This window comes from Populus trichocarpa, chromosome 8 (genome assembly GCF_000002775.5).
Source record: "Populus trichocarpa isolate Nisqually-1 chromosome 8, P.trichocarpa_v4.1, whole genome shotgun sequence".
NCBI lineage: Eukaryota > Viridiplantae > Streptophyta > Magnoliopsida > Malpighiales > Salicaceae > Populus > Populus trichocarpa.
In genome coordinates this window covers 5988303-6006334 of record NC_037292.2, presented here as the reverse complement: position 1 = coordinate 6006334, position 18032 = coordinate 5988303, and the positions used below count along the sequence as shown (strand labels likewise).

Genomic DNA, 18032 nt, shown 5'->3' with positions numbered 1-18032 from the left:
TGACAGTGTATGCACAATTGGAGGAAGGGAAAACAAGGCTTGATAGTTCAGATCTGCACAATGGCTGTCGCCGTGCTATGCAGATGGGATAACCGATGAATATGTTCCTGCAATCATCTTTATCAAAAAGAGAAAAGGGCAGGCCGCAGATTACCGATGTCTATCATGGAAAACTAATTCGAAAAAGGGATCTCTTCTCCTCAAGGTATTTTAGCGGATCTCTCTTTCCAAAACCGAAGGCATTGTATTTAAACTTAAGGCATTGTATTTAAACTTTTGCATGCAATCGCAAGATTCCTTACGGAAGGAGTGATGGTGTTTCAGCCGTGAAAATGTAAATATACTCTGTATGGCACCTGCTGCATGACTAAGAAGATGTCTATTGGTCTTTCCCTGCAAAGTTAATCTGTAATGTTGAAAATAAATTCATGATATAATTGAAAAGGATGAAATGACAGAAAATGACGCCAAATCTATTCAGAAATCTGAATCTATTTGCCTTCCCTGAAACGAGAGCAGCAATCTGTATTAAAAATGATTGGAAGGACAGATATGGCCATGCCACAACAAGAAGGGGGGAGGACAGCAAACACCATAAGTCCGTAGCAGTCACTTGGAGTATGCAGCCACAAAATTATCGATGATTTCGGATAGATACATTTAAAAGTACACTTTCGATGGAATATTTGTTATTCTTGGAAACAACAATTTTCCTTAGCCTAAAACAAGACGGGTATTTAGACATGAATACGTTCTAATGAAAACCACCACTTCGGTTCAATATCTTAAGAGGTGTTTTACAACTACGATTTTCTATTCTCATGTGATATCTTCTATGCTAGGATGTACAGACAGGCACCTTCCACCATCCTGATTAACGCTAGGAGGGTTGAATTCTCTTCAACCGTTGAACAACTTGCTTCATCGTAGGCCTGTTTGAGAGGCTGTCAACTGTACAAGTGACGGCCAAGTGCAGCATATCTACCAGATCATCATGCGGACCAGAATCCCATAGTCCTGTAGTGAAGACCTCCTTCGCTTGACCATGTCGCAATAGCATGCATGCCCAAGAAACAATATTAAAACCATTCTCATGTGAAGAAAATGAAGGATCCAACGGTTTCTTATCTGATATCAACTCAAGTAGCACCACACCATAGCTGTAAACATCAGCCTTCTCGGAGACACGACAGGTCATAGCATATTCCGGGGCAACATATCCAAATGTTCCTGCTACACCAGTTGTTGCATGGGTTTCAGAGGTCCCCAAAAGCCTAGATAATCCAAAGTCGGACAAATAAGCATTGAAGTCATTATCCAGCAATATGTTATTGGGCTTGACATCACGGTGCAGAACACGAGGAGCACATTGATCATGAAGATAAGAAAGCGCCCGGGCTACATCCAAAGCAATCTTGTGAAGAATCTTCCAACTAACCTCCCTTTTCGATCTCTCTTTAATGAAATCTTCCAAATTACCTCCTGGCAAGTAATTATATATGAGGAACATCTCTGTTTCGCTGGCATGGTATCCTATCAAAGTAACAAGATTGGGATGCCTCACCCTCCCAAGGGCCTTTATCTCAGCATCAAATTGTTGAACACCTTGAAACCTTCCAACAGCAAGCTTCTTTATGGCCACTAGGCTTCCTGGAGAAATTTCAGCCTTGTAAGTGGCACCAAACCCTCCATTCCCAATGCAATTGATCGAGTTGAAATTCCCTGTTGCTTGTACAATATTCTCATATAATAATGGAACACCAATGTCAACAAATGTGGTAATTTCCTTGGGTTCGGAAACCTGAACCCTGGCCATTGGGATCCGTTTTCTTGTGTAAAAGAAGAGAACAACCAAAGCTAGAAGAACAGAAACAATGGCTGATGCAGATGCTATGGATGCAATCTCAATTGAATTAAACCCAGCTTTAGACCCTGGTGAAGAAGTAGCATTGCTGTCTGTCGAATCAGATGGAGCAGATTGGAGGAATCTATGGCATGGGTTAGGATATGGATTTCCAGGGGCATTGCCGCAATTTGCCACTTTACGAATCAAGGGGAATGGCCCAGACAGGTTATTTACATTAACTGTAGATAGTGATGCTGCCTTAGATAAACCAGAGGGAATCTGTCCTGAGAAACTGTTGTTGTCAAGCAAAAGAACAGTTAGGTTTTTCAAAAGCACAATGTCCAGTGGAATCTCACCGGACAGGGAATTTGAAGAAAGATTTAACACTTCAAGAGAACGTAACCTCCCCAAGCCAGAAGGGATGGCACCAGTCAGGTTGTTGCCAGACAAGGAAATGTGCTTCAAGTACTTCAATCGATAGAGCCTTGCTGGAATTTGACCCCACAGTCTGTTACCACTGAAGTCAAGGGTGATGAGGGATCTCAAATTCCCAAGACTGGGAGGAATATACCCTGAAATTTCATTGTCAGAGGCATCCAAAAATCTAAGAGATCTGCACATTGCACCAATATTCAATGGAATAGGACCTAATAATTTGTTTTTGCTAACATCAGCAATCATTCCATTTAATTCACCGCACTTTCTAAATAAGCTTCCAGGAAACGATCCGGTGAGCGTGTTCCCAGCAGCAAGAAAGGCATAATCAATCTGCTTCCCATATCTCTCTGGAATAACTGGGAGCCAACGGATTTGACCAGTAAAGTTGTTTCTGCCAAAATTGTGAATCACAGCTAAACTAGCGGGAGCAAAAGGCAAATGGCTTGCAACACGAGTTTCATGTGTGAAGAATGGTACATATCCTGATAATGGGTCGTCAACTTGGACAAGATCTGAGTTCAAGGAGGGGGAACACACGTTATAATCAAATCTGGGGATAGGGCCTGATAAGAGGTTGTGACTGACATCAAATACTGTCATACAAGGAACTGGAAGATTCCTATCAAGCTCCCCCCTTAACCTATTTGAGCTCAAATCAAGGTGATACAGCTTCTTGCATCTCTCAAAAGCTCCCTTTATTTGTCCATAGAAACCGTTCTGAGCTAAGTTCACCATCTCCAAGCTCTCACAGTCACCCCAACTGGTTGGAAGCTTCCCTTTCAGAGTTGCCCTAGGCGCCCAAAGTATTCTCAGCTTTGGAAGGGCTGTGACCTCTGCAGGAAGAGATCCTACAAAATGATTATACTCAACACCAGCAACACGTGACAATCCAACTAATACCTTTCCACTCTTATTTCTCTCCCCTGGCTGTGTTTCGAAAAGGTTTGAAAGGATAAGAACTGACAGCTCAACACAATTTCCAAGTTCAGCAGGGACTGCGCCATTAATGAAGTTTCTTGAAACATCAAGAACTTCAAGCCTCCTCAGCTGACCGAACTTGCGAGGAATGACACCCGTCAACATATTCGAAAACAACAAAAGTATCCGTAACTGTTGACAATTTCCCAAAGTAAGAGGGATCCGACCCGCAAGAAAATTCCCAGACAGATCAAGATGCTCAAGGTACCGACAATTGCTTCCAAAACCACCAGGAACAGTCCCATTTAGCTCATTATTAGCTAGATTAAGCTCCCTCAACTTCAAAAAACTAACAAAAAACCCGGGAATAGATCCCGTCAGCATGTTGCCAGCTAAATTCAAAACCTCCATAGACACAGAATTGGACAGAGAAATTGGAATCTCCCCATCAAGTCTATTAAAACCAAGATTCAAAACCCTCAACTTCTTTAAACCAGCAAATTCGTCTGGCAATTTCCCAGCAAACAAATTGCCTTCAAGATCAAGCACTTGTAATTTATCTAAACCCCATATCTCCATGGGAATTTCCCCACTAAACTCATTATAAGGCAATGATAAAACTGTAAGCTCACTAAGTTTTCCAATAGAAGGAGACAACTTCCCCTTCAGTTTCCCATCATGATTATAACATGTTCTTTTAGTCCCAAGGGCAAAAAAAGGAAACTTCAAAGACCTTGAACAAGGAGGAACTTTAGAATTACCTCCATAGCCATCCCCACCAGTGATATTCAGTGAGATAACCCTGGATTTGGAGTTGCACGTGACACCAAACCATGAACAGTGACTGGTCTTGGTCTTGTTGCTGCTGTTGGGGTTCCAGCTTGAGAGAATCCCATAAGGATCAGAAACAGCGGACTTGAATTCCAACAGAACAGATTTATCAGGAAAAGCTTCATCACCAGAGACAAGAGAGAGAAAACAGGAGAGAGAGAAGAAGAAGAAGAAGAGAAGAAGGGTTTTTGATAACAGATTGCATTTCATTTTCTCAAGAAACGAAGAGAAAATAGAACCAAGAGGGAAGCAAAACCCCAGAAAAAAATGAAAAAATGAAAAGGGATCCTTTTTGTGTTTGGGGTGAAGGCAAAACAGTGATTTTCAAAGACGGAAGCGTGTTTTCTTTTTCTGGCTGGCTAATGGAAGAAGGAAAGGAAAACTCTCTCTCTCTCTCTCTCTCTCTCTCTCTCTCGTTTTGTTTATTACTTTTTAGCAAGCACGACTTGAGAGAGTTCGTTTAAAGTCTACCAAGGGCAAGGAGGGAGGTGGGGAGCAGAGCAGAGGACTTTGCTGGTGAGAGTGGGGTCCACTGCCGGTCAATTAATGCATCAAGCCGTCAACACGTAAGGCCCGGCACATTGGTGGGTCCCATTCAAAAGTTATTGCGAGGGACCCTCCTTCGTCTTCCGCGTGGATGATGGCCATTATTGTATTATTACTATTATTTTGGGTTGTTAATTTAAGAACTAACAATCACAATGATAGCGATTAAACAAGAAAAAAATAAATTAAAATTCCAATCAACGGTTACGTCGTCGTTTCATCAACGAATAGAAGATGTCTACAGCGGTAACAAGACAAATGCATACCTCTTGTGTTTCTTCTCCTTTTTTACAATATTATTGCATTTGAGAAGAGCCCCCCCCCCCCCCCTCCTTTCTAATTATTATTGAGCTACTACCCATACTATATATTATACTTAATTTTTATTAAATAAAACGAATAATTATTAAACAAATAATAAGATTTTATTATTGAACCTTAAATAAGGTTTAAAAATCAAATCATAAAGTTTAAACAAATAATAAGCCATGAACCCTGTACGTGTCACAAGATTTTATTAAACCTTAAATAATTACATCTCGACCGTTCAATAATCTTTCAAGTGTTATTTCAATACCTAAACAAATATTATTTATTCTAGTACTGAGCTATATTAGTTCATATATAAAGGAAACCACAAGATTTAATGAGTATCATGCAAGTAACCTATGATGTAACTAGAAGAATTTACATTAGTTATATACATGCCAAATTGACATGTTGGCAGTAAATTATTCATTAGTTCATATACTAAATAAATAAATCATGAAGAATTATTATAATTAGAAACCGTGTAAGTTTGTATAATTGAGTACTGTGCTGATATTTAAAATTAAAAAAAAAAATACTTGATTGTTTTGAAAATAATAGCAATAAATAAACTAAAAAAACACTCTCTTCTTTACCTTCTCTATATATAGAAACGAAAAATGAAAAAGAAAAAGAAAAAATACTTGAAGAAAGAATATAAAGCTGTAAATAAAATATAAAGAAGAGATATATTGCCGAGAGCCTTAAAGAAACTTTTTCAGGTGAAACGGCACTGTATAGGCAGGAGCAAGTCAAAGAGCTTCAATGAACAAGTTGTTATGTGCTAATTCTTGCCCTACAAAATATATATAAGAAATTAATAATCGATATAAAATCAACCTCAAACAAGGCAATCATCCATTAAGATATTAGTTCTTAATAGAAAGTGTTATAAAGATTTTAATTCCTTCGCTAAGATCTAACAAGAAAACTCCCAACGTCATCTCCAGAATTTCGTCCGGTTTTAGCCGCCGGTTGCTAGCTACTGTTTGGAATATCAGTGGTCGGCCTTCTGCAAGAAAAACCTATTAATTACCACATCTTAACATAGCAATGACACACACACACACACACGCACACACACGTGTCTTTTTTATTTTTATTTATTTTGAGCATAACAAGGGGATATTTCTAGTGTCCAAGCTTCATGCATGAGCTCCCAAGGTCATCCAGTCATAATCAATGAAAAGTGTGGTGCTCAGGCCCTCCCCATAAATCCCCTCTTGGAGTCTTCTTTAACGTATCCAAGGTGCAAAATATCAGGACTCAAAATAAAAGGGAGGGGCCTTTGTGTTTAAGGATGTGGTACCCTAATTACCAATCAAGAATTAGGAACCGCCAACTTCAATTAATTTCCACACATCGAATAAATGCTGGTCTTTTAATTGTCCCCCTGCTTAAAGCGATAGCCTCTCGAAGAGCAGATTTTCCATTATAACTATTCCAACTCCCGGCATCTGGAATTTTAACTAGCCGAGGGGCCGGCGCCATGGCGTGGATTCACATGATTCTTAATATATATATATATATATATATATATATATTAGGGTATCTTTTGAGCCGTGATTCTGAAAAAATTGAATTTTTTTATATTTATTGATTATTTTGATGAGTTGATATAAAATATGAACTTTAAAAATAAAAAGAAATATTATTTTAATGTATTAAAAAAAACCCTCTTAAAAAAAAACTCTATAGTCTTATTATTGGGCATGTTTTTGTCAGCTACTATTTAAGAACTGGGGACTAATTATTCAACAACAGATTTAAAACTCTATTTCCAACGCACATATTTTTAAATAATATTATCATATGTGAAACCAAATATAAAATCTATTGAGGAGGAAGAGCGAGAATCTTCAATGCAACACCAGCTAGAATCCAAACTAGCTAACATTGTTATGAATATGCGTTGTGTTGTGCATTCTCGACGTATGATATGACAGAACATGGCGAAGAATAGAACTATAGAGCCACATTACTTAGTTTTCAAATTAATGACTTGGAAAAATAAAAAAGCTAACAGATATTAAATAAATGTTTCCAATTTCATTGTATTTGGAGGACGAAAGAATTATTCCGCTGACAAAAACAGCAGTGATGGGCCAAGCTCTTGGCGTGATATTTCTTTACAAGGCATGAATTCAAGTAGAGCATCCTATACATCGAAAACATTTACATTAATACGGGGATGAACCTTTAATATCATTCTACAAATTTCTATACATTCATCCAACATCTCTTGCTGGTTCTGGACAAGGGCATCGATACATAAGATTTGGTGGTTTTTGTAAGAAAGATTCGATACCTATATTATATAAATGATTACTCAAGCTGTACCTATTTTTCCCAATAAATTCATGACCATACCCACCTCTATGAAAGCATCTATCCCCAAAACTACCATTGTAATTCAACCAATTGGAGAGAAGATCAGTCGTATCTACATGCGCTATCATGCTGGGCATAAAAGAAAAACAAATGATGAAAAGCATGAAACTGAAGAAGAAGAAGAAGAAGACTTTCATAAGCGATCTTAATTATGTTCCCCCCTCTCTCTATGATAATACACTAATTTAAGGATCCCCCCCCCCCTGAATTGTAGATATTGTATATATTTCCTACCTTACTCGATGCATGCAGTACTCACTACCATTTAGAATTTCATTCATCACTTCATGTATAGATAGAGTAATATCATCACAATCACACCATGCTTCTAACATCAGCAGAATCCAAATAATAATAATAATAAAAAAAAATACCGCATATGCTTGAAAACAATGTCTAATAGCACTAGAGGGCTATTAAATTAAAGGTTAATTTACAGCAATATAGACGCAAAATAGATAGAGTTAGTTATAAACTAGCTCCGATTCAGGGAGGAATCATCCTGAAATTCCAGGAGGAAACATCATGCAGGTAAAGGATTAGAGGTTCCCCTTACCATTCCTCAGCGCCTTCCTTTTTTCCTGTCTTGAAAAGAACCAGTTTCCTTGTAGTCACACCAAGAACAACGCACATGGACAACAATTGCATTTTCAAGAGGCCTCGTGATGATTAAGTAGCAACCACCGTCAATGTCCCAATTTTAACTTAATCACCAGAAACTTAATTAAGGACAGCTCAGGCTTGCATTTTAAACAGGAAGCGCCTTAGGAGCTGAGATGCACTCTTCCATCATATGAGTAAGGAGCCAGTTCTAACAGCAACACTTGATTTTTCGACAGGAACAACAGCAATTGAAAGAACAACCCCGTGAGCAACATGAAAAGCAATGACACCAATGATAGGAAGCCGATTCTTGACTCACTGGGGCAGACGGTGACTCCAGATGCTGCTGCCGCTGCTCAATACCTGCTTTCAGGGAACCATTTCTCATCCCATTTGCCAAACTGCAAAACCCCAAGAAATATAGATCATGAGATAACAAAGTGTTATTATAAACCTTGTTTTATAATGTAGATGAAATGGCAATAGTTGTGAATCATATATGAACATAAGTGACGTAATTGGTATTAATCGTGGCGGTTGGAAAAAATTAACAATACAGAATTTACTATTTTCTTGATTGTTATCAATTGACAGGGAGAGAGAGGAGCATACGCAGAATATTTATGACAACACCATCCTTTTCGGCCACAGTTCCAATAGTAGCAGAACGCCCAGCTACAATAAGAACACGAGCAGCTTGGCCACCTAAAGTAGCACCTTGGCCGTTTACAGTAGCAGAGCGCCCAGCTACAACTAGAAAAGTAGCAAAATGGCCATGCATATTTCTTCTTTCTTCTGCAACACAAAGGTATATTCCTCATTGACAAAGCATTAGGCTTGCGGAGTCCTAATTAATTAGGCAATAACGTGAATATAATTGTAGAGTAAATCTAGACATCTTGTTTACATGCATGAAATACAAGCATGCCAAGTCCAGAGGCATTTCTGTCTGGACTGAATTCACACAAAAAGTCGCAAACATACAAACATCCATGTATTCACTGTGTGCAATGTGAATGTAAACACAGATATGATATGGACAAAGACTGGCGCCTTGCATGGATATGTATATTATGCATGAATAACGAGAGTTCACCAGTCTTTATGCACAATTTGAGCGCGCATGAAATCTAGTATTTAAGTGTTTGCATGTAGAGAATGGGAGCAGCTTACATTGGAAAAGAAAAGGACTCGACACTGTCTCCACTTTCATATGAAAAGTTGGAAGTTCTAGGAGATTTCCAGGATACAGCTTGGTTTGGTTTATTTTCCTTAGTTTGATATTCTGCGGGATCCTTGATAGTATTATCTGATATTCCATTTGCTCCACCCTTCTGTTTGTAGGTTTCCAAGGCAGGATCTGAAGACTGATTATCAGTGGCCACCATTGCTTTTGGAGGGGGTGGGCTGAACATGATCAATTCACCTGACTGTTTAATGTCTCCAGACAATCCCAGATCGCCCAACAATAAAACATGGTCTCTGGAGAAACTATTGTTTCCTACGTGAATGCTAAACAATGATTCATTGGAAGCAACACTCCAATCCATTGGTGCTGGACCTTTATTTCTTTCAAAGATGGATGATGGAATCCTAAAAGGATCATATCCTCCTGGTCGTTCCATGACTTGGAGAGGAGGGGATTGTGTTGGCGACATGTTGTGCACCAGGGATTCATGAGTGGCATCAGAAACTGGGAATGTTAGCGTGTGATCTGAAGAGCCACGCTCACTTTCTTTTGATTTGTGAGAATTTTCAATGGAAGTATCATTCTCATGATCTTCTGATGCTGGTTGAGTAATCTCGTGAGCTTCGTTGGGTGATTCAAAATCAGTGCATGCTCCAGGGTCAGCGCTTTCTTTTACGATCACATCAAATAGATCATACAATGATGAGCTAGAAGAACTCAGAGAAGAAGCAGAGGAAGGCGAGGAAGAGGAAGGACCTGACTTTACAAATGGCATGTAAAGATCCCCTTCTGTAGCAGTAAATTCCAGTTTTGACTCTCTTTGTTTACTACTAACACTTCCATTAATAAACTCAGGATTTGATTCTGAATTTTTACTGCTTTCGGTCCCGTCAATTTTCTCTGGGTCTCTCTGAAGATTGTCACTACTCCCAACCCGAACACGAAGCTTTGGATATGTATCTTCATGATCACTGGTTCCGCTCCCATCACTAACCTCTGGATGTGATTCCGAATGCTTGCTGCTTCCGCTTCCATGTTCCAAGTCCATAACTGAAAAACATTAATCTGATCCAGCTTAGTTTTTAGTACTCTATTACTCTAGGAACCCTGCAGGATAAAGTTTTTGAGTATGAAAATGTGACAAAATTGAAGGTATCTCAATCTCACAATTTACCACACATACACAGCTAAGAGCTTGCTTGATGAAATGAAAACAATTTCTTTCACAGAGAGACCTATATACATGTAACTGTACAGGATACAATTATCCGAGTAATATCAACAAATAATAATTAAAAAAAATCGAAAGATTTAATGTGCTGTGATACTCAGTTTAAGAAATTAAGAACCCATATATAACAAAATAAAATCAAATTCAAGGGAGAGGGAGAGGGGATTGGATAATTAATACATAAACAAGTACGATTCAAGTTTAGATATGGTAAAGTGCACCTCTACTAGTAATCTCTCTCTTCTTCCTCTTTTCTTTTCCTTTTGTTTTAATAATAATAAAAAAAATCTCTTTTCTTGCAATCTCCTTGACATGTATGCTAATTCACAAACACTATGAAACTAAACTGCCAACCACCAAATATAACATCTTTAAAATTCCGAAAATTTCCACACAGATTAAAAGCCAATCGTGTTCTGTTTGATGTTTTTTGTGCCACAACTTCGATCATAACAACTCAAACGCTAGATAAAATTCCTTTCTATCTCATTTCCTTAATCCTCTTAAACGAAACAACATGCAAGAAGCAGCTCTGGTTATTCAACAAAACAAGAATAAGAGCTTACTTTTACGAATCATCCGCAGCTAATTATTCATTAATTAATTTGCTTCTCTCTATACCTATACTAAAATCACCAAACAAAAACAAAACAAAAAATCAAAGAAAAATCATTAGCAGTGATTTAAAGAATGTTCCGTACCTGAGATTTGATTTGAAAATGAACAGCCTAAATTGCTGTTGTTTTGAGAGATAAATCCCCCTCTTCTTTTTCTTGAGGTTTTTAGGTAGGAAATTAAGGAAGCAAGAAAGAAGGAGAGCGGGAATCATCTGATGATATAAGGCTCTGCTATAGTTCAGGGATTTCTAACTAACTATGGAAATCTTTCGCGCCATCTTTCCTCCTTTTTCCAGTTAATGAAAGGGTACTTGGAGTTTATTTTTGGGTTTTAATCTTGACTAATGGGAATGTGCCATGTCATCGAGTGAGGGACTGTCAGGTCATTTTACATTTATACTTTCTTGCGGCCCTCTTTATACAGGGAAGGAACGGGATTGATTGTTTGTCAAAAAGAAAGAAACTCTTGCCGGAAAAAAAAAATGGCAGAAGAAGAAGAAGAAATAAAAGTGAAACTCTAGATCGGATTTTGGATTTAGCCTTCTCCTTCTCCAGATCCAATTTTCCACTTTAGGTGGATGAACTAATCATGGGTGCTTCTTTTATATAATTTGATGAAGTGGTGACTAAGAAAATTCCACTTGCTGTTCTTTGCTTTAAGCAAACCAAGTTTTTAGTAAATGTCTCATCTCAAGAGAGTAACAAAAAAAATTCATATTATTACCAAAACAACTGGATCGAAGGTTTCACTGTTTAAATTAGGTTAATATATTGTTTGATTGCAAGTTTCATGTTGTGGCTCAAGTAGTTAGCGCGCGTTGTATATATCAGAGATCACGGTTTCGACTCCCTGGACGTCATATTTCCTTTTAATCAAACGCAAACCACATGTTTTTTTTTAATAAATAAAATAGGCGAATGAAAATACATGGGCCAGGCACGTCAACCTCTCTTGGGCCTAGGCCAGCATAATTGGGCTTTTTTGTATTAACACTTTTGTTTTCTTCAATTTTATTATTTCATGTTTGAGGTTATTATCAAATTTTATATTTTAGTATTGATTTAATGATAAATTAATTTTTATATTTTTATTATATAATAAAAAATAAATTAATTTGAAACAGTTGAATCCATAACTCGAGTTATAAGTTTGAAAGATTAACTATTTATTAATAGTCTGACATAAATTTCTCAAGTTTTAGACATTGTATTGAGTTTTTTTTTTGTTTTTTTTTTGCAATTTCATTATTTAACGTGAGGGTTTTTTAATTAAATTTTATTATTTAGTATTGAATTGATGATAAATAATATATATATATATATATATATATATATATATATATATATATATATATATAAGAAAATTAATTCGACCTAATGAAATCTATAATTTGAATCATGAAATTGGCAAATATATGAAATATTAATGAAAGAGTCGGGTTGGTTTTTCAAGTTTAAATAATTATACTAATTTTAATAACAATACTAAAAGATTTCTAATGATCTATATATTATTTCTTTACAGTATAAGAAATTTGAGTCTAATCCGCGATGAAAATACTAACAATCAATTATTTATCTTTATTAAACTAGTGATTTTTTTAAATCTTTTAGTTAAGAGATTATTTTTCCTAAAGAAAAACAAGTATTAAGAGTGACAGAGAAATATTTATCGTGTGTGTGTATATATATATATATATTTATTCCTACCATACAGAAACTAGCTTAATTTCAAGCTGTAATATTAAGTTTTTTTGTGACGATAAACGAGGCATCAAAATTACAGACAACAATAGATAAATCCATATCATATAGAATATTGAACGCGCGGGGTTGTTGCATGTCCTATTATAATATTAAAAATATTGAGATATATGGACATGAGATTTCATATTCCTATTATAATTTAACACGAAATCGATGAATATTTTAATACTAATTCAACGATAATTAGTTAGCAATTCTTTATTGTCAATCATGTTATATAATGTCTCTACTTTCTTTATCTATTAAATTATATTATATTTAAAATTATTTTGAATGCTGAGAATTGAGTTTTAAATAGAATTTAATATATAAAAATAATATAAAGATATTAACTTATTTAATTTGCTATATTTAATGCTAAAACCGATTTTCTAAAAACACTTATCCATTTTTTTCGAAAAACATTTAAATTAAATCTTATCTCGTATGATTTCAACTTTTTATAAATTAAATTTAAATTAAATATTATAATTAAATTCAATTATAGCATAATTAATTACAAACCGCTTATAAAACTAAAGGTTGAGGTTGTTTCGTCCGGCTGTGGGCAACATATAAAATTCAGGCAGCGGGAGTGGCAAAAACGGCGCTGGCACATTTGCTTCTCTTTCATGGTTACTGCAAGAAAACACAGTTCTCATCAGCTGGATCTCTTTACAAAGAGAATATTCTTTTGCATTCTTTCTATCTCACCAGTTTCCACCCTGCAGCTTGAAAATTTAAACGATTTTTTCTTTTGAAAAGGGTACCGTTCTCGTCTCTCCTTCCTTGGTTCATCTTTCATCATGCTGGTGTGTGTGTGGGTGTATTCTTTCATAGGCTTTCCTTTAATATCGATCAAAAACCTTGGAATGAAGTAACTGGATTTTGTCCTCTTATATGTGTAATGTACAGCTTTTACAGAAATTGATGTCGTGGTAATGTTAATCATTAGATGTGATTAGAAGCAAGAACTGTGGTGTAATTGATTCTTGCTCTTGTTTCTGTGGAGTTTTATTCTGGGTTTGAATAATTAAAGAAATTTGTTACTTTTCGCAGAGAGTCAGAGATGGCTTGTGTTAATTCTGGATTTCTCTTACTGAAACACCCATGAGTAATCGCGTTTGCCCACACACACACACATCACCATCCACCTGAAATGTCAAGCCGCAGATTTATGTGCGTCAAAGTTTCAGTCTTTCGCTTTTTGATCATTCTTAGCTACCAGAAGGATTCGTTTTATTGCATTCATTATTAATTGAAGGATGTTACTTTCTTTCATGGGAACTGATGTGCATTTCAATTGATGAACTGATAGGGTTTATAATTATTATACACTGCTTTACTTTTCAGGTCTGTGTTTAACCCGGAAATGTATGAAGAACATGGATAACTATTGCTGAATCTTTTTTGACTAACTCAGATTTCATAGATTGGCGCATTAAAATCATTCAATGAGTGTTGGCCATCACCCTTCTACGAAATTTTGACTTGGCACCAAAAGAAGGAAAGTTGATGTCCAATGGAAGAATTCCAAGGTCTACATGTACCAGCTGGTGTTCCTGAACCTGCTTCTTCTCACGGCAATGTAAGGCTTAATTTAGATGGGTATGGTAATCGTGGGTCTGGCTTTCCAGGCCTAAAGAAGAGAGGTCATGGTCATGGAAATCGTTCATGGATAAAGATTGATCAGGATGGGAACTCAAAGATTTTGGAGCTTGACAAGGCCACCATAATGAGACATTGTTCTCTGCCTTCCAGGGATCTGCGCCTTTTGGACCCTCTTTTTATTTATCCCTCTACAATCTTAGGTCGGGAGAAGGCTATTGTGGTCAGTCTTGAACAGATTAGATGTATAATCACAGCGGATGAGGTTATCCTGATGAATTCCCTGGATGGATGTGTTGTCCAGTACATGTCAGAATTCTGCAAACGTCTTCAGACAAATCGAGAACAAGCAGGTAAAGATATTTCTAATTTGGAACAGTTGTTTCTATGGCCTTGAAGCATTTGGTTGCTTTGTTGTAGGCAGATAAATGGAATTTAAAAGTTGAATTTCTTTTGATTAACTGGGCTTGAAACTGTAGAGCTTCTTGCTTGCAACAGTAGTTTGCTCACTTCAATTTTTTTCAAACTGATTTCTGTTACTCACAATTATGACTATTTTTTACTTCTTGAAGTTTATAAAGTCATGCTGTACAAGCTGTATATAATTACTTTTGATTTGATTCAGAGGACTTGCCATTTGAATTCAGAGCTCTGGAATTGGCTTTGGATCTAACTTGCATGTCTCTTGATGCTCAGGTATGCTAACAATACGAGCCACTAGCTATTAAGGAAAGTGTTTCCATCTTTTTCTGAACATGTTGCCCACGAACACTCACAGACCAATTAAGTAAAGCCCTTAAGCTTTTAGAAATCAATGATGTCATTGTGGAAAAGGAAGCCAGTCTTCCAATCAAAAGGTAATCTTGTAAAGATAATCCATGTACCAAGATTGTTTTCACTTCCCAAGATGACTTTCCACGTGGTATGGAATTGGCAATCTTAAATCAATGCCCTTTTTTAATATAAAATATTGTGGTTTTTGAAAGGTTGAGATGCTTGCGATGCAAGAATCGAACTTGATATTCCTTCTCCGCATCAAACTTATTGATGCTGGAAAAACAGAATTGGCATGTGCTGCAGTCAGCCTTTTCTGGTTTTACACTTTTAACTTATACCCTGAGACCTGAAGACAGTTTTTATGGCTGGTCTGATGCTTTTTATCTTGTACTCTGACAGAGGGGTAATTTCATGTGCTGTTACCTTAAGGGTGCATCACCTTTTCTCTTCTGCGGTAGCTGTGTGGAGACTCAGCTTGCGTTTCATTAATACTCTGGTTAAAATATTGTTGTTCTGTTGCCATTCAATGAGTTTAATTAGCTGCAAGATAGGAGTTCATGACCTCCTGTCGATAATTTTGGGCATGCATTGTATTGACCAACCATGGTAGCTATTTGGTGCATACTATATCGTTTCATTGCATGATCAACTGATGCTGAGAAAGTTGAAATTCACAACGTCTTGGAGGGCCTAATTGAACCCCTCTCTGTTATAACATTCACTGGAATAAATACATATAGCTTATGAAAGAAAGAAAAATGGTTTAGAAGAGTTGAATATGTAAACTGCCTCTCAATGCTTTTGCATGCATGGTTGTTACTTGTCACTTGTTATTGGATGGTGGATTTGACCAAATGCAGTTCCAGAAACTATGTGGGTTAAGAGTGGGCAGCCATTTAACAATAGCTTTATGTGTGATGGAATTCTTGGGCTGCAATTCAGACTGGTCGCTTTACGTAAATGTTCTAATGCTCAAGATCATTTCTCAGAACACCTCTCTCCCTGGAATTCGCTTTGGCAAACCAGTGGTAGTTAACAGGCCTTAGTACACACAATAAAAGCAATAGATCAACTGGCAGTTTGAAATTTGAAAAATTGTGGGTAACTTCCTCACATTAAGGAGTTTTGGGTTGATAGGTAAAAGAACTGGGATTGGAGGTATATCCGGTATTGGATGAACTAGCAACATCTATTAATACTCATAATCTGGAACGTGTCCGTAGACTCAAGGGCCACCTCCTTGCATTGACCCAGCGAGTTCAGAGGGTAAATTTAATCTTCTTATTTTCCCCTTTTCTCTTGGTGATCTATTGTCTTCTTCCGCTTTCTTCCTCCATATGTTAGCTTTGAGATTGGAATTGTAGGTCCACGATGAGATAGAACATCTCATGGATGATGATGGTGACATGGCTGAGATGTATCTGACGGAGAAAAGACAGAGATCAGAAGCTTATGCTCTAGGTGATATGTATTTTCAAAATGATATCCCAAGTGAGGGCAGAGTGGTTTCAAAATCTGCACCTGTTTCGCCAGTAAGGTCACTTAGTGGAGCCCAGAAATTGCAGAGAGCATTTAGCAATATAAGTCCAAGTAAACATGGAAGCTTGATGAGTTCATCCAGTAATGGCGAGAATATTGACCAACTTGAAATGTTACTTGAAGCATACTTTGCTGCTATCGACAACACTCTTAGCAAGTTGTTCTCGGTGTGTATCTGCATAACACGTTTTTGAACTTATCTAGATTTATGTATGAGTTGCTGTGATTGGATAGTGCTTGCTAATTGATATCCTACAAATGACCTGAGGTATAAGGCATGCATGACTAAAACCAACCAATATTTTGATTTTGACAATCCAACAATTAAATCAGGATGCCCCTCTTGGCAGCAAGCTGAAACACACAACCAGCCCAGGTTACTTAGAAATTTTATAGGTTCTAAAATGGAAACTATGGTGTCTTAACATTAAAAGGATGCTTGTATTTCATAGTAGGTTTCTGCGTAGTGATGTGCAAGAATATTTACTGCATGATTATATTAATTGTTCTATAAACATTGCAGCTCAAAGAATACATAGATGACACGGAAGATCTGATCAACATTAAACTGGTAAGGGGTAATAATGACTTCTAATTTCTTACTGTGCTTTTCATTTCTGTTTTTGATCGAGGAAAAAAACATGAGATATAATTTGTCTCATATATATACAGGGCAATGTCCAGAACCAACTGATTCAATTCGAGTTGCTTCTTACTGCTGCTACCTTTGTGACTACAATATTTGCTGTTGTGACAGGAATATTTGGGATGAACTTTGTAGCCTCAATTTTTGATTACCCGAATGCATTTAATTGGGTTCTGATTATAACTGGTCTTGCATGTGTATTCTTGTATTTGTGTTTCTTGTTTTATTTTAGATACAAGAAGGTCTTTCCATTATAAACTTTAGTTTATAGCACAAGCTGCTCCAATGGAGACAAACACTTGATTTCTTTCATAGAAACCCATGATTCAATTTGATTTTCTTCTCACTCTCTGGGTTAATTTATGCTCTTCCAAGATGACAGGGGCTTGTTCTATGATGGTATGCATACATATATTGCATGAGGTTCTCTATTGAGGTGTGTAAATTCTTGCTTAAGTCCATAATTTTGGAGGTCCTCATCAATGTGATACGAGGATCCAGTCTTCTGACGGTTTGGCATCACATTTCTTATGAAGGCAAATATCTGGCCTAGGGAAAGCACACAGTCCTGGTCTGCAAGCGGCTTTGTTATACGTTTGATCCGAGGATCATCTCTGCTAATTTTGTAACTGGGATAGTGTATCAAGGGATTCAAGGCCTGTTCGCTTGTTTAAGTTCAGGCATAGCTCATGTACCCTGCGTCGAATGCAGGCTATTATGTGACAAGAAGCTCTGGATAAAATTGTCCATTTCAACAGTACAGATATTCTCCTTTGAACTATAATGCTTGAAAAAAA

The 18032-nt window shown here is 36.9% G+C and overlaps 3 protein-coding genes across 12 annotated transcripts; 1 reads left to right on the top strand and 2 right to left on the bottom strand.

The window, feature by feature from the left end:
* Positions 1-621: 621 nt before the first annotated feature.
* LOC7471063 (LRR receptor-like serine/threonine-protein kinase RPK2) lies at positions 622-4488 on the bottom strand. The gene has a single exon (XM_002311308.4). The coding sequence runs from the start codon at positions 4241-4243 to the stop codon at positions 881-883; it is 3363 nt and encodes a 1120-aa protein (XP_002311344.4). The 5' UTR covers positions 4244-4488; the 3' UTR covers positions 622-880.
* A 3125-nt stretch (positions 4489-7613) lies between these two features.
* On the bottom strand, positions 7614-11572 carry LOC7498212 (uncharacterized). Of its 5 annotated transcripts, none has more exons than XM_024606883.2 (5): positions 11004-11572; positions 10869-10928; positions 9056-10121; positions 8495-8677; positions 7614-8283 (listed from the first exon to the last, which is right to left on the bottom strand). In XM_024606883.2, the coding sequence occupies exons 2-5, from the start codon at positions 10879-10881 to the stop codon at positions 8091-8093; spliced, it is 1455 nt and encodes a 484-aa protein (XP_024462651.1). In that variant the 5' UTR covers positions 10882-10928; positions 11004-11572; the 3' UTR covers positions 7614-8090. The 5 variants fall into 5 exon arrangements, with proteins under 5 accessions (XP_024462651.1, XP_024462654.1, XP_024462655.1 ...); XM_024606886.2 differs by having other exon boundaries at positions 9056-10178; positions 11004-11571; XM_024606887.2 differs by lacking the exon at positions 8495-8677 and having other exon boundaries at positions 11004-11571.
* Positions 11573-13218: 1646 nt separating this feature from the next.
* On the top strand, positions 13219-18013 carry LOC7471062 (magnesium transporter MRS2-5). 6 transcript variants are annotated; one of them, XM_024607074.2, is made up of 9 exons: positions 13219-13431; positions 14019-14626; positions 14899-14969; positions 15911-16078; positions 16188-16316; positions 16415-16756; positions 17113-17160; positions 17618-17671; positions 17772-18013. In XM_024607074.2, the coding sequence occupies exons 2-8, from the start codon at positions 14188-14190 to the stop codon at positions 17630-17632; spliced, it is 1212 nt and encodes a 403-aa protein (XP_024462842.1). In that variant the 5' UTR covers positions 13219-13431; positions 14019-14187; the 3' UTR covers positions 17633-17671; positions 17772-18013. The 6 variants fall into 6 exon arrangements, with proteins under 6 accessions (XP_024462842.1, XP_024462841.1, XP_024462839.1 ...); XM_024607073.2 differs by having other exon boundaries at positions 17611-17671; XM_024607071.1 differs by lacking the exons at positions 17618-17671; positions 17772-18013 and adding exons at positions 13725-13844; positions 17262-17581.
* The last annotated feature ends 19 nt before the right edge of the window (positions 18014-18032 follow it).